The 17,790-nt window shown below is 36.1% G+C and overlaps 1 protein-coding gene across 1 annotated transcript; it reads left to right on the top strand.

Moving 5' to 3' along the window:
• Positions 1-2,701: 2,701 nt before the first annotated feature.
• Positions 2,702-11,327, top strand: LOC131298657 (uncharacterized). Its single transcript, XM_058324132.1, has 6 exons — positions 2,702-2,715; positions 3,407-3,492; positions 4,086-4,177; positions 7,443-7,521; positions 9,025-10,113; positions 10,264-11,327. Exons 1-6 carry the CDS (start codon positions 2,702-2,704, stop codon positions 11,325-11,327), a joined length of 2,424 nt encoding a protein of 807 aa, XP_058180115.1.
• The last annotated feature ends 6,463 nt before the right edge of the window (positions 11,328-17,790 follow it).

The raw sequence follows: 17,790 nt of genomic DNA, 5'->3' as shown, positions 1-17,790 counted from the left end.
GGGACTATTTCTATAATTTTGTTTTTTACTTTTGTTTTTGTAAATAAATTTAAAATACATCATATATAATATATTTCTCATCTCATTTTATAGTGAATAATAAAATATATGTTGAAATTTTGTAAAGTTTTTATTATATACATCACAAAAAATATGAGAAAATTCAAAAAACAACCCTTATGTTAATTGTCTTGGTCTTGTATTTTTTTTTTCAATTGAATTTTCACTATCGTTATTTTTTTTGTCATATGATTAAAACGAAAAAGTTGTTCAGTAGTATTTAGAAATTTTGTAATTGTGTTTAATTAAGCAATGAAACACTATTAAATATTAAGAGATCAAATACATTAAAATATGGGTATAAGTGTATTTATTTTTGGACTTACTCATAAGATCACTCATATAACAAATAAACACGGATTTTAAACATTTTTTTATTGGGTGAAAAAATAAGAAGATTATAAGAACATGATACAAAGACATTAGCTAAGGCGTTGATTTGTGCATTTTCTAATATTTTTGTAATGTGTAATGAAATATAAATTTTTCAATATAGTTTGATTACCCAATAAAAAATAATTCAGTTGTCAAATACATTTCTTATGGTCTTTTTTAATTTATTTGCAAAAAACAAAAGTAAAATGTAAAATTTTAAAAATAATCCCTCTGGTTTGCATAAAATTTCAATTTGGTCCCTCTGTGAGAGAAAATGACAATTTTGCCCTTCAATTCCGTTTGTTTCATGGACGGCGTCAGGGAGAAGGACGAAATTGAGATGGAATGAAAACTATAGGGTTAAAAATGATACAATTAATAGTAGAGGGACGAAAATGAGAACTCGTGCAAACTAGAGGGACCATTTTTAAAAATTTCCCTTTTCATTATATTTGAGCTTGAAAAACCTTCTTTTTCTAAAAGTTCTTTTTACTGCACATCTGGAACACCCCCTAAGTTTATTTCAATTAAACACTTGTACTAGCAAAATCTCCAAATTTAGACCCCCATCGTTATACTCCGTCCCAAAAATTGCTGACATGGCATTTTCAACCCGTTTAAGTTGCCTCATTGCATATGTTTCTAACAATGGACGATGCACCCAAGCGAAACTCATAGGCAGACTTCAGGTCTAGGGTTGAAGTGAGGGAGATTGTGGAACAATAGGCAGACTTCTGGAGAGAGAAATGGAGGGAAATCAATTAGGTTAAGGTCATTTTCCTTCTAAATCATGTTTTTTTGTCCAAAACCAATTCTTCTTTCTGCTCGGCATACTTCTAATGATGGGTTTCGCTTGGGTGCATCGTCCCCTGTTGAAAACATGTGCAATGGGGCAACTTAAACGGGTTGGAGATGTCATATCAGTAATTTTTAGGACGAAGTATAACGGCAGGGGTCTAAATTTGAGGATTTTGTCAGTACATGTATTTAATTGAAATAAACTTAAGTTCAGGTGTCTAAATTTGAGGATTTTGTTAATACAGGTGTTTAATTGAAATAAATTAAATTCAAGTGTCTTTGTGACATTTGATACAAAATCCATGTGTCATTTTGAAATTTTCTCTAAAATTAACCAAGTGGTCCCACTTTTTCTTTTTTGGAAAAGATTAGTTTGGAGTATATGCAGATTACACTATTGAAATTTTCTTAAAGCACATAACCAATTAACCACTATGTCAAAGCATAGTATTAATACTTTTATTTTTTGGGTACAAAAGGAGAATATATAACACTAAGAAATCAAAGTTATGGGATACAACGTACCTAGGGGTTCAGTTCCAATCAAGTTTTTATAATGGTCCAGTTTTGGGTCATTGTGAGTCCATGTGGACCTTTCCCGAGCCCACAATAACTATTGGAACCGTTCATTTTATAGAGTTCGTCAAGTATGTCATCCAACCCAAAAATTAGCTTGATCGAACATCCATTGGTACATGAACGAAACATATTTGTATGACAAAGATGCGAAGACAAAAATTAAATTGAAACTAATAATTGCCCAAATTTTTTTCTTGTAAAAATATGTTTCATTCATGTATCAATTGATGTTTGATCAAGCTAATTTTTGGCGTGGATCACATACTCAACGATCTCTACAAAATGAATGGTTCCGATTGTTGTTGTGGACCCGGTCGGAGCCTACAACGGCCCAAAATTAGACCATACTAGACCATTATAAAACTGGATTGGAACTGAACCCGGTACCTAAATTATCATCAGTGTCATCCCTGATGTTTGGGTTGTTTAAGTATGTCTCCAAGCTTGGTTGTCCATTTACTGTTAAGTTATAGAAAATAAAAAGACATACTACAAGTAAAAAAAAAATGAAGGTTAATTCTGCGCTTTTAGCTTCAATTACATAAATTTTAAAATCAAAATGTAACCCGATTATATTGTTTTATGATTAGCAAGATCCATTTACTGTAATTAAGTTACCATACTTTAATTTAGGAAATTGACTTTTACACTCCCATTTTTATCACACACACTCCTTTTTTTTGTCCTTATTCATGTGAATTTACCTTTTTACCCTTTCATAAATTCACTTTTTCACACATTAAGGGGCAATAAAGTAAATTCAAACCAAATAAAGACAAAAAAAAGGAGTGTATGTGATAAAAAGGGGAGTGTAGAAGTCAATTTCCTTTAATTTATTCAAGTACTCACTTTCAATTAAGATTTTAATACACTTAATCTCTATTGTGAAATGGTAGTTCGAAGGTAAATTTTTATCAATTTCAACTTTAAAAACTCATCTCCGTTGAAGTAGTTGTAGCCCGTATGGTCACAAAATTCAATAAGATGAGCAACCCATACTATTTGGAAACAACCATCTATATAATATGACAGGGAAGTTTTCAAATCCCTTAAATTTTCTTCCATATTTTGGACCCTAGGATCGGTACACATTTTTTCTACGGCTGAGATCTATGGGCGGTAGGGTTAGAATATATATTTGGGAAGGAAATCTACAACTGTGATTTACGAGTGCTATTCCTTCGAATCATTCCTTATATAGATACTTTTTAGGAGTATCATTTATCATACCTCATTACATGAGACTTTTCGGTGAAATTATACCTTCTATGGCTTCTATTAATTCCTTGTATAAAAGTCTCCCATTTTATGCCAAATTCAATCATCGAAATCATACCTTCTATTCATTTTATCATAATAATTTCTTTTATTCATTTAGGTATCATAATTCCTCAATATTCATTCATTTTACCATTCATCTTCTTAACTTTCTCTACCTCTCTCACCACACCACCGAAATCACCAATAACTGCTTCGAAACTACGTCAAATTGAGGTGAGTTATTTTTCCGGTATACGTACAAACTTTGGTTTGAAGTGCAGTGTTGGCTGTTTTTGCTGTACACAAACTTTATTTTTCCTGTACACAATTTCAGAGATTTTCCTTTGCAATGGGTCTTTGAAACAAGATCCCAGGAAGGCTGCCCAAGGCCACAAATTAATCTCAGTCCACACTTGGGAGGTAAACACACAATCAATCAAAGAATATAATATGACAGGGAAGTTTTCAAATTTCCTAAATTTTCTTCTATATTTTGGACCCTAGGATCGGTACACATTTTTTCTACGGCTGAGATCTATGGGTGGTAGGGTTAGAATATATATTTGGGAAGGAAACCTACAACTGTGATTTACGGGTGCTATTCCTTCGAATCATTCCTTATATAGATACCTTTTAGGAGTATCATTTATCATACCTTATTACATGAGACTTTTCGGTGAAATTATACCTTCTATGGCTTCTATTAATTCCTTTTATAAAAGTCTCCCATTTTATGCCAAATTCAATCACCGAAATCATACCTTCTATTCATTTTATCATAATAATTTCTTCTATTCATTTAGGTATCATAATTCCTAAATATTCATTCCTTTTACCATTCATCTTCTTAACTTTCTCTACCTCTCTCACCACACCACCGAAATCACCAATAACTGCTTCGGAACTACGTCAAATTGAGGTGAGTTATTTTTTCGGTACATGTACAAACTTTGGTTTGAAATGCAGTGTTGCCTGTTTTTGCTGTACACAAACTTCGTTTTTCCTGTACACAGTTTCAGAGATTTTCCTTTGCAATGGATCTTTGAAACAAGATCCCAGGAAGGCTGCCCAAGGCCACAAATTAATCTCAGTCCACACTAGGGAGGTAAACACACAATCAAAGAATAGGTGATTATTAGTTTCCAAACCATAGAACACAACTTCTATCATTGAGATAAAACCCCATGCCAATTAGCCAACCGATCCTTAGTTAAGAGCCTTCCTAACATAGCAACCCACAAAATGAAATGACCCCAATCTGTTTTTCGTTTGTTCCTTTTTGGGGAAACCATGTAGATTGCTTGATCGGTGTGAAAGAAAATCGCCGGCGTGAGCCATTGATTGCAGCAAACACCTCTTTTTCAGTCGTATTATTCCCCCAAAACCTCTATTATTCTTGGTTTAGGCTTATTGGTATTTTTACTTTATGTTGATGGGCAACTTGAATTGTGTATTTTAATCCAAAGGTCAGATTGGGTCCCATTTGTTTGTTTCAGCAAATGATTTATCCCCAGTAAACTCTAGATCAATCACAACCTTTTTAACTTTATGTGAAAGATAGAGTAGAAGATGGGGGAAGGAGTGATTAATCCATCTGTTGGCGAAACTCATCCGCTGAAATCTTTGTGGATTGATCGTGAAAGGATATACAAGGGGGTTTTATAGTTGCGTGGATTTTCTGCAATTTAGTTAATAGTAAACGTATGGGTTGTTGCTGTTTAATTGGTTTTCATCTGCATTTGTTTGTTTGAATTTGAATGTGGCTGAAGGTTGTGGTTTTGATTAGAAAGTGTGGTTACTAAAAGAGAGCTCTTTTTTATATGCATAGCTCTTGAGCAACACTGCAAATCATTCCTAAGTGGTTTCATTTCTCATTTTCGCAGGTGTGATGGAGTTGCTCATTGTAATTCCTAAAAAAAAATGATAGACGCGTAGGAGAATCGAGAAAATTAGACTCGGGTATGACGGCGGCCATTACAGAGAGCCTTCTAAAATTGGTTTTACATCCCCGACAACAAAATAGGAGGTACTGTGGATTTCAAGTTTCATATTCAATTTCAACAAGGATGTAAGAGGTTTAGGTATAAGTGGCATATAAAACTAGATGCAAATTGGAATTAGAGGTGCCATGTAAAACTAGACACAAACTAGACACAATTTCAACAAGGATGTAAATACACTTGGAGTAGAGGTGGAAGCTAAGTTATTTAGTTTAGATCTCTGGATAACTACAGTACTTAACATAAACAATTGGAATTGGGTCAATCATTCTACAACCATACCCATTTTACACTCCCCACTACACACACTCACACACGCGTTCGGGCCCATTAGACTTTTGTTGTCTAAATTTGGTAAACTATCTTTTGTTGCCGAGCATATAGTGAACCCAATGGAAGATCGGATTAGGTCATAAAGGGAAAGTAGTTTGGTTTGAGATTTGCTGAGCATATTTGGATTAATGTACATGATTTACAGATTTATTTATTGGGATTTTTTTCTTTGTTAAGGTTGTGTAATCTTTATGTTAATTTGTTGCTCTTTAATTTCTTTAAGCTAGGATTCCAAAATTTCTGTTTGTTCTCGTTACATGTTTCCCATATCTCCTACAGCCCCGCTAAATTGATGTCTCTGTGCTGCAACTGCTTCAACCCATAATTCAGATTGGTGGTGATTTTTATTTCGGCTTTGAATGATTTTGATGTCCATAGTGGAAGCCTTAAAATTTTGTCTACTTCGATCTTTGCTTTTTACATTTAGTTTAACTTAAAAAAATGATGTGTTCAAGTTAAGCTTTTGACTAGAAAGCTAGGTTTTGGGTATTTATATGGGGTTGACAAATTATTTGTAAATGTACGCTATAAAATCTCTTTCGGATTAGGGGACTTTAAGTTCGAGTTGCCTGAGCAACGCTATAGTTCTTCCAGTTTTTTAACTATCTTCTTGATGAGTGTACAATAGCATAATGACAACCAACTGTAGATTGGGAAAATGAGTGGACAAGGAAGACATAACGCCACCTACGGTAGATTGGCTTATTTTTGTTTTATTTTCTTTATAGCACGTAAAAGGATCTGAACTTCTTTAGATTGTGTGTGTAGATTTATTAGGAGTAACTACCAAGCTTAAGAAGGTAACGTGCATAGGTTAGACCATTGCTTCTATGTATTTTGTTCTTCGTTAGATTTGACTAAACTAGGCTAAGGTAATTGTTTTCCCTTTTAAGAGTGCCAAATATATGAACATCGGGCTTGATGGTACAAATAAAAAGGGCTAGATTTGAAATTTTGTTCCTTTAATTTTTTTTTTTTCACGTTTGAAGGCCAAAGGAGTCTCTGTTAGTTGCGATTCACTGTCGCCTTTTCAGTCAATGGTTTCTCTCTGTCTCATTCGCTCCGTTTATGGAGAACCAATTTTGGCATTGATTCAATTTTAGTTTTATTCACCTGTGCACGCACTCTCGCAATGATCTCTTTGATAGTTCGAAATCGACTTCAACTTTGGTTTTTTTTTTATTTTTTATAAGTACTTCAACTTTGGTTTTGTTTCTAGATGTTAATTGTTTTAGGTATTATTTTGTGATGTGTAGTCGACATTTTTAGACTTCCTTTGCAAGTTGCTACAAGAGCTTACGGGAAGGAAGGGGATACACATCCAAACATGCAAGTTGCTATAAGATTATAGTCTCAAACTCTATTTTATAAGTAGTCTTTTTTTCGAAGTTCAATAATTAAGTTGGACGAATTTTGTGAAGCTTATTTGAAATGCAAGTTTGCGAGGTCTCGGAGTTGGATCAATGTGGCCTTTCATTCATGTTTGCTTCGTGCCTTCAGGCACAGGCATGGACCTTCGCTAATGAATGAAATCTACTAGAAAGTTGTTGGCTTACACGTTCATATTTTTTCATTAGTTGCTTCAATTATATTTGGTTCATAAATAGTTTATCAAATGCACTTACTGAGTTCCATTGTTGTGAAACTTTCTATTTTTAAAAAATTCAGTTCTAAATCTTGATTATATGAGCCCTATTTGAAGCTTCTTTCAAAAAATGTAAACATGAGGAGGTGAGATCATTGACGAAGGAAGGATCGAGGTGAGTTCATTGAGCCTTATTTGCTAGTCTATATAATATGACAGGGAAGTTTTTGAATCCCTAAATTTCCTCCTAAATTTTGGACCCTATGATCGGTACACATTTTTTCAGCGGCTGAGATTACATGGTAGAAAATCGAGGGATAAATTGAACTTTTTCCAAATCCTGATATATCCAGATTTGTTGTGAGGGTAAAAAAAAAAATTGATTGTAACGACTTAAATATCCATATTTGCCGATTGCTGATTGTAATGATTTCTGAAATTGCCAATTGTAGTTGATTGGTTGGACATTATTTAGTTATGGACTTAAAGATCCATATTTGCCGATTGTAATGATTTTCGAAATTACTGATTGTAGTTGATTTTGGGTGGACTTAAAGACTTGATTGTAAAGACTTGCCGTTGATTGGGTGAGTATTTCCAAAATACAAATGGGTGATTTCTGAATTTGCCGTTGATTGGGTGAGTGCTATAATGGAAATACAAATAGGGTAAGGCAATTTTGCCGTTGATTGAACTATACAAATTGGGTGAAACAAATTTATCTCCCTCTCCTCCCTAATCGTTTCTCTTTCTCTCTCTCTCTCTCTCCCTAAACGTTTTCTTTCCAGTTCTCTTTTCCGTCTCCCTGACTCTCGCCTCTCTCCAATTCTCTCACCACAGGTATGGCTCTTCACTTCGTTTTTTTCCAGTTCTTCACGTTTTTTTTTGGTCCAGTTCTATTTGTTAAGTTCAACTCCAAAAAATTTCGATTATGCTCGGTTCAAATTGGAGTGATTGTTGTCCTGAGTATAATGTTTGAATCTATTTTTTTGTGAACATACAAGGAGGGTGAGGATTTCAATCTGAACCATCCAAAAGTGCATTGGTAATGAAGAAGTTTTTTTTACCTTCACGACAAATCAGGATATCAGGATTTGGTAAAAGTTTAATCATGATTGCCCTTAAGTTCATTCTATAGGATCGAAATGAAGAAGGTTTTTTTTTTACCCTCACAACAAATCTGGATATCATTACAATCGGCAATGCAAATTGCAACGCAAATTGCACAAGAGGAAAAAAAGATAAAAAATTGGCCTAGGGTCCACTATAGCCTACTTCTAACCCATTAGGTCTACTGATCAAGTTTCTAACCCACTAAGTCCACTAATATGTATTTGATAAGGCATGAAGTCCACTACATTTTAAAAGGGAAATAGTGCCTTACAGATTTACCCTCCCATTCAAATCTCTTCCGTTTACCCCATTATCCTACGTTTGAAATCACTCACGCAAAGATCTCGGGAAATAACAGTTACGCTGAATAGAGCGACAGAGAGAAAGAGCAGTCTCGCAAAAATCGATTGATCTCCCATAAATTTCCTCCAGTGATCGTCTGTCGTCTCCCTATATTGATCCAAGCAGTCTCGCCTCCCTCCCTCTCGGGTATCTCTCTCACTCACTCTCTCTCTCTGTTGATGTTGTAGGCGCACTCTCTCTTGGGTATCTCTCTCATTCTCTCTATCGTCTCTCTCTCACTCTCTCTCTCTCTCTCTCTCTCTCTCTCTATCTCCAATGTTATATAAGTATAACAACAATATAACGTTGTTATACTTATATAACGTTATATGAGATTCTATATTATCCTTTTCAGATACTATGCATATAACGTTAGTGTTCTTATATAACGTTTTTGAAACTGATATAACGTTATTGCTATTATATAACGTTATATGACATTGTATATAGAGTTATGAGTTACATATGACATACGCAAATATATGACCATATATGTTTGAAACTTTGTCCTCTTTTTGATATATAACCTTATTTATCAGTTATTTGATTTTTTTTTGTTGTGTATTGTTATGTGTGCAGTTGTTATGGATTCAATAGTCATGTTTATTTGTAAGTATGGGTTGCAGATTTTTCCGGTGAGGTTATCGAGTGGTGGTAGGTTGAAGGATGTCTCAAGCAGCATTTGTAATAGGTGGAAGAATCTGTCGGTAGGGAGGTTTTCTGTTTCATATGCTTATGAGGATGGTTATTGTGCTCTTCAGAATGAATCTGATTTTGAGAACATGCTTTTCTTGCTTAGTAATTGTGATCGCATAAATGCCAAGGTTGATAAGAATGAACATAGTAGCCGGTTAATTGTTGGTAGTACTATTGATGAAGTGGATGATGTTGATGAAGTTGTTGATGATGAGGTAGAATATGTGGATAGAATGGACCCCGCGGAAAAGTATTGTAAACATACGGAGACTAGGTATTTGACGGAAGCTTGGGCTAATTTGATAGAGGGTGTTGGACAAGAATTTCCCTTAGGTGTGAAGGAGTTCAGGGCTGTGCTAGCTAAATATGCTATTGAGAATGGCTTTATGTACCGTTTCGTGAAAAATGATTTACTTAGGGTTACGGCTGTTTGTGTTATTACAGGGTGTGAATGGAACGTGCATGCTATTTTAAATAGAACCAATGGAGTATTTCATATTAAAAAGTGTCATAATGAGCATAATTGTGGGTCAACATACCGAACCAATAAGCATAAGCGCTTGTCATCCCGTCTGGTTGCGAATGAGATAACTGGGATTGTTGAGAAAAAACCCAAGACTTCTCCAATCGACATGCAGGATTGGTTTACGGACAAGTATGGTCTTGATTTGTGCTATCATAATGCTTGGTTAGGTGTGGAGAAGGCAAGGGGGGAATTGTATGGAGATTATGAAGGTTCATTCGATAGGCTTCAGTGGTACGTTGAAGCTGCAAGGGCTACGAATCCGGGGAGCGTATTGAGGCTAGAATCTGATCCTGTAACCAAAGAGTTTTCACGGCTATTTGTGTCGTTTGATGCTTGTATCAAGGGGTTCAATTACTGTCGGCCTTTTCTGTGTCTTAATGCCACCTATTTGAAAGGTAGATTCAAAGGAACACTCCTTGCCGCAACAGGGAAAGATGCAAATCAATGTATGTTTGTGTTCGTTGTTTATGTTATAACCTTATATATTAAATTTCATTTGTACAGTTTTGAATATATAACATTGTATGTTCTATTATGTGAAGCTACACATGATAGAAGTTCGCATATAACGTTATACGTTTATCATTCATGTGCAGGTTTATTCCCTATAGCTTATGCAATTTGTGACGCTGAAAATGATGCTAATTGGACTTGGTTTCTTGGCCTTTTGAGGAGTATATTGTCCACTCGTCCTATTACCTTTATTACTGATCGTAACGCAGGTCTTGTCAACAACATTCCTGTTATGTTCCCCGGTTGTCATCATGCATATTGTCTTTATCACCTACAGTTTAACTTGAAGGATCACTTTCCTGGTCGATTTAGGAAAGGTTTTCAGAACAGGCTCGTAGAATTGTTCAACAAATGTGCATATGCTTCATCGGTGTCGGTTTACAAAGCTGCGGAGGAAGATTTTTACCAATTTGGTGGAGATAAAGCTAGGACCTTTATTGCGAGTGTCCCTAAAGAGCATTGGAGTAACGCGTATTTTAAAGGTCAACGGTACGGCGAGATGAACTCTAGTGCCATGGAGTCGTTTAACAATTGGATTCTTAAAGCTCGGGAAATGCCTGTTTTTTATTTAGTTGATGAACTTCGTCGCAAAATTATGAAGCAAATGGCAGCTATGAGGGTAAAGTCGATGAAATGGAATTCAGTTATTTGTCAGAATATGGATAAGAAGTTAGCTCGCTTTATCAAGAAAGGAAGGTCGTGGAGGATCATTATGTCGAAGGGTGGTTTGTACGAGGTGCGCTGTCTTCCCCCGAAGGTAGTATCTGTTGAGGAAAGGACGTGCTCTTGTGGTCAGTGGCAGTCTACCGGTTTCATGTGTAGGCATGCTGCAACGGTTATTATAAAAGCTTGCGGAGGGGAAGGAACTTTGGTGGACCACATGGATCCGTTATACCTTGTCGATGCGTATCGGCGTGCATATAAAGAACCCATATATCCAGTTGTAGAGACTGACATTTCTGATTTTACAAAGGATGGTGACCGGGTTATAAACCCTCCACGGAATAGGCGGCCAACAGGTAGGCCCAAAGTTAAACGCATTCGTTCAAGGGGTGAAGAGTCATATACTAGGCCAAATAAATGTGAGAGGTGCCACAAGGCTTCAAAGCACAACCGAAGAACATGCAAAGAGCCAAGCGATATATGAAGCAAGGAGTCAAATATGAGAATAAATGAGAGATTATGATGAAGAATAGAATAAAGTTTGGGGTTTTTTTTCCCCTTATTCATGCTTAAATATTGAAGTTGTTTCGTTTGGATTATGGATAAATAAAGAGTTTAATATTTTGTATACATGAGTTTTGCACAGTTTGTTCTCCTGTTCAGGTACACTGTATATAACGTTATTATAGTTATATAACGTTATATAACATTACGTATGGCTGCTTTTTAGAGTTACGTATGTCATACTCAATTATATGACCATATATGTTCATAATGTTGTCCAGTTTTTGGATAACTAATTCATAACCAAGGTTTAAAGGGATGTTTCGTACATGAAAAGTTACGTTATTGACAATTCATTGCAAAAACTTGTGCTTGGTCTTTATCAGTTGTATGGAGATATATCTTTTTTTTGGATAAACCAGCTTGCAATAGAAAAAAAGATAGGTGAATATACAGCCTACAAGGGGCATACCCCAAGAGGAAAACAAAACAAAACAATTTACAACGCAAAACGAATATTTCAATCCCCTCTAGATACAGGAAAAAGAAACACATGACACAACCTAATATACATCGTAGCTAATACGCCACATGCCTTTACAAAATCAAATAACACATGAATAGGCCTTTACAAAAGCCAATTACACATTCGGTTAATAGCATAACAGCATGACTTGGACAACAGAACAGTAGAGCTTTACACATTCCGCTTTACACATTCTGTTACAAAAGCCTTTAGAACGTCAGATGTGGTTAAATTGGACAGCATAACAGCATCAAAATAGCTGCATAACAGGCAGCAAAACAGTAGCAACCTAACTTAAGAATACAGAGAAACTGCAGCAGATGAGATTGCAGCCATATAAAACACCATCTTTATTTTAAAAAAGTAGCTAATTGCGCCCATTCGGTAGTCATTGAAGTTTACCAAACGGCCGTCAAATTCAATTATTTATTTACCGGATTACAACTAAAGATTTGCATAGTATAGCGAGGAAGTCCGAGTCGATCCACAGGGAGTTCGAATATTGCTTGTTCGGATTGTAGAAATAAGGGTTTCCGGCGTTTAGACGGCCAACTTTTGGTTTTCCTTTGAAACGTGGAGAAACACTCTTATGGAAAAGACTAGAAATGAGTTTTAACTAAGAATTAAACGCGGCAAGGCAATGGAGTTTCTAACGCCCGTAACTTAAGCCATCTAACATTTCTCAACGAAAACATGGTTGAATCGCACGACATAGGCTATCAACCGGAAGATTTAGCTATGAAAATGGTTAGACTTGATATAGAGTTTGAACAACAAGCTTAACACAAGGCGTGACATAGCTCCCGGAACCATGTGAGCGAGCACATGATCACCGGAGATTAACAACGCCAAGACTTGCATTCAAACTAAATATCAAGGTCAAGAACTAGAAGCATGGTTTGGAAAGCGAGCAAGTTCTTTGGTTCTTTTGGCAAACACGAGGCGAGACATAGCTCACGGAACCATATGTGCCAGCATATGATCACCGGAGGTTAACATCGACAAGTTTTGTTACATAAAAGGCGAACCACGCACATTTACAAACCAAACCTCAAGTCTTAAGTTGAGAAGAGCAAAATTAACCCTAAGTCACGAGGCGTTAATCACCCCGATGCCAAGCCTAATCAACTACTCACACATAGCAAAAAGACTAGAAAAAGAGTTAAGCATAGAAAACATGATTCACCGATGAAAACGAAAATAACCTAGATTTATGAGAAGATCCAAGCCTTGCTACAACATTAATACTTGAGAATTAAACATACAACCAATACCTTGAAGTGTTCTTGAAGGAAATGACAAGAAAAGCTTGAACAAAGCTATGGAGAAACCTAGAGCAAAAACTAGAAAACTTTAGGCCTAAAAACTAACTAATGGCCATGCCTTCCATAAATGGCATACAATCCTATTTATAGGGCTTATAAAATCAACCTTACAATGGACCAAAATGTCCCCAAAATATCCCAAAAGCATGCCTAAAGTAGAAACTTTCCATAAATGGAAGGTTGAAATATTCAGCAAAAAGTGCTGGTCGAAGGGCATTGGTACCGGTACCTCAAAAATGAGGCATTGGTACCAACTCAACTGTCTTCTATTTCAGCGACATGGTACCGGTACCTCAAAAATGAGGTATTGATACCTCTGTGTGAAAACTGCAGAACTGGAACAGCTTGGCCCGCCATGGCTTGTAGTGCCCCGACGGCCTTCCAATACTTGATTTCTTGATCAACGGGACTTGACGGAGGTATGCCATGTGGCCTTGGTTCCACAGATGTCCTCGGAACCATCCTTGATGCGTTTGCCTTGTTTCATGAGCTTCGGCTCACTCCATGTTGTATTTGACCACCGGCCGTTCTCCAAGGCTTCTTATAGCACCGTTTAGGCTCCGATAGCGATGAAATGAGTGCCGTCAGGCACTTGAGCACTTGGTTACATCCCGGAACGTCCCTTGGCGTTCAAAATCGCCTTATTAGCACATTTTTTCTGAAACTCACACACAAATACCTTACGTGCAAAATGGGATAAAAACAACTACTTAAATGCATCAAAGCTACAAATTAGAGGATTTAAGCCCCAAGATTATACAATCTTGGGTGCTAATCAGTAGCCAAGACATAAGACTAGTAATAAACAGGAGCAGTAGCAGCTGTAACCCTTCTCAATTAGATTTTCAGTACCAAAACATCAGCAACAGCTGGACTAACAGAACTACAGCAGCAGCATTATTACAGCCCAATAAAGTTTGTTTGGAATGAACCATATAAGATAGGATTTTATTTACAAGTCAGTGGTCAAGTCAAACTTTGTTTGGAATGAACCCTCCAAGAGTTTAGTACCATGTAAGTTCAAGAAAAATCTTTTTGCTATCTTTACACAAAAATTAAAACCACATTTGTCCCGAGGACACCATTTCACTCCCCATATCACAAACAATCTCATCATCATCTCACTATCCATCTCTTGAATGGTCATTGCGACCCCTTCCCCATCCGTCTGGCTTCCTATTTCTTTATTGTCCAGCTTCTACCTTCATTGTTCAAAAATCAAGAGACTAAACTAGCTCTAAACTGATCAATTTCAATCTTCGGCAATGTTTTTGGGATTGGCTCAAGGTGCGCCACTAGTTCCATGAGCATGCATACGATAACCCCACAATCAACCCTGCATAGTTTCGAGGCAAATAAATATGATAAGTTTATTTGGAGTTCTTGACAAACTGCTGTATGTAGGAGTTTTGTGGTGGTTTAAAGCTTACGATGTATTTTGTTGTTGTGAAGCATTTTTAGGTGAGCAGATTGGAGCATCGAAATTCTGGTCTTCAAATAGAACTTCTGTATTGGTACTTTGGTTATTCAGCTCAGCATGCCTATCATTCATGTAATTCTCCATGTATTTTTTCTATATTTAGAAAGCACAACATTAGTGGTGTTGATATTGTTCGTGAATGAGATTATGAGTATTTGTGTATATGGTATTAGTAAGTGTACCACAACGGTAGCGTCTTTCAGAATTGGATCACTGCCGTCTCTCTTCTTTAATGAATTGTAGTGCATCCAGTTCTTTTTCCTAAGATCAAATAACAGAATGGTCCAATGGTACGGTGTAAATCTTAGCGGTTTGTCCCCGCTGCCATTCATAGGGAATACCAAGTACCGATAGTATTTAGACCCATGTTGCCGGACGTTTTCAAACACACGATGAAGCTTTACGTCGAGCAGAACTGTTCTCATGTCGCTTTTCTTGTTGTGCAGTATAGTCTGATGCATTGAAAAATCTTATAAGGACAGTAGATAGATAATCATATATGTAATTCAAAAAAAAAAAAATAGCAATAACTTACTTGAGTTAATATGAGTGTAATGCAAATATCATGTAATGCAATCTTTCCATATGAGGTTATATTAGTATATGATGTTATAGATTTTAACATTTTATAGCATTCTATAACCTCCTGTCATAACTTTATTTTAATTATATAACGTTATATAACATTATTGTAGGTAAACTGTATACAACGTTATTGAAGTTATATAACGTTATATAACATTACATTCATAACCTAAGTTTAAAGGGATGCTTCGTACATGAAAAGTTATGTTACTGACACGTCATTGCAAAACTTGTGCTTGGTCTTTATCAGTTGTATGGAGGTGATATATAACGTTAATGTACTTTATGATTAAGTAAGATTATGAAGTTCAACTGAGTTAAGATGTAGAAAACAATAGAACAGCTATGTGCAAAGAAAAACAAAACATTACATCTGATGCACACAACAGAACAACAGCAGCATCTTAATTCCAGCAACGTTTATATAACCATATATACGAAGAGAAACAGGTGACATTCTGATACAGAGCTGTACGAAATATCAGATTCCAGCTGTACAAGACACCATTTTTACTTAAAAATAGTAGCAAAGACAGAAAACTAGTAATAAATAGGAGCAGTCGCAGCTGCAACCCTTCTCAATTATATTTTACGTACCAAAACATCAGCAACAATTGGAATAATAGAATTGGACTAACAGAACTATAGCAGCAGTAGAATTACAGCCCAATATATTAGACAAATGATCATATATAACCTTAAATAAGTAGGCATTTACGAAGTAAAGTAGATGTTGCTTACCCAGATTGTACATGGGAAATATGCAACGTTACCATGGTTAAGGTTATCTTTATCCAGTTGGATTGTTAACATACGAGCGAGACCGTTGATCATCTGCATTAGTTTCCATATTTAAGTAAGAACATAATCGACCAAAGCCCAGTTTGATATGTATTTGCAGTATGATATAAGATAGGATTTCCATACCCAGTTTGAGACATCCCCTCCTTGCAAGAGTTTCATTATGTCTTCCAGAGGTACAACTTCTCTCGTCACATCATTGGTCCAGACAGTACAACTGTTATCACACATGTGTACCAAAAAAATATCAGCAAAAACGTACTTGAGATCATGTGATGCTCCAAAAAATATGTGTACCAAAAAAATTTCGTCTCATAGATCATGTTGAAATCAGCAACAAATATCATGTAATGCAATCTTTCCATATGAGGTTATATTAGTTTAGTATTTTTACTTAAGTGATATCTGCGTCAGAACAATCAACAATTTGTTGCAGTAGGTTCGCATCGGTATTCAGGAGCAAGTGCATCAACGGTGCTTCACTTGGATTCCACTTTTGTTTCGATATATTCTTTGCCCCCTTTTTCAAATCAACATAGACATAATCGTCTAACCGCTTCTCCACTCTGGTGAAAGTTTTTTTGACTCCTCTGGTCAGGGACGATGATTTCACTTTTATTTTGGTTCTTCCCCTCTTTCTTTTAGGTGTGTTGCATCCTAGTATACTCGTGTATGCCTCTACAGTCGTACTGTCCACTTTTGCATCTGGCACCATTATTTTCTCTGGCCCACCCTCATCCTGGACAATTTCAAACCCCCCCATCTCCTCCTCCTCCTTCTTCTTCGTCTTCGTCTTCTTCTTGTTCTTCTTCTTCTTCCAAATTTTCTATTTCATGTTTATCTCTCCCATCATCCACTTTTTTAGCATTGGACTCTTTCTTACCCACATTTTCAACTGTCTGTTTTCAAAAAACAATCGTCACTTATAATTGTTAACTTACTGCCTACATATATAACCATACATATACAACCTAAAATACAGGATTATAAAAAACCATACATATATAACCTAATATATATGAGGTACCTGGTACATTTGTGTAACAGTGTGTGTCACAAAATCATCAATGATATCTCCGGCGACTTTCAGTTTTTCTTCAACAATGTCTTTATCTATGATCATGCCACCAATCTCTGTCTGTAAAGTAATGTTTACATGTTCAAGGTGGTCTTTGTCAAACTGTGCGGAAATGCCTTCGAATCCTAAACCAGCTGTTGTGTTTTGTGGATGATTCGTAATCCTTCTCCTGAGTTCAGAAATTGTGGAATTTTTCTCCTCATTTTCCTTCTGAAGATCAGAAATTATCCGATCCTTTTCCACATTTTCTTCGGTCAACTTTCTGATTATACCTCGGAGGGTTACCACTTCATCCTGCTCATTATCCGTATCCTCATCACTTGTATCCTCCACGACCTCGTCGACCGACTTTTCAACTGCTGTCTTCAACTTACTGGCCTTGACATCAGCATCGTGTTCGGGTACTTAGGAAAACCGATACAACTCTTCCTCCTTGTCGTATGGCTGCAACTCTGAGGAGAATACCTTCAAAAAAATACAATAAACAATGATGTTTATAAATCACATGCAGCACCAAAACTGTTTTATAATTGATCATCTATGTTCCTTAAAAAACACATAACTCTATCTAATATTTACCGATTGCGGATCAAGAGAGTCCAAGTTGTTTGTACGTAATGCCTTGGTTAGGTCACCAAGCCTCCACTT

The sequence above is a fragment of the Rhododendron vialii genome, chromosome 8a (assembly GCF_030253575.1).
Source record: "Rhododendron vialii isolate Sample 1 chromosome 8a, ASM3025357v1".
NCBI classification, from domain to species: Eukaryota; Viridiplantae; Streptophyta; class Magnoliopsida; order Ericales; family Ericaceae; genus Rhododendron; species Rhododendron vialii.
Note: the sequence above shows the minus strand (reverse complement) of the source record. Positions and strands in the feature narration are given on the sequence as shown.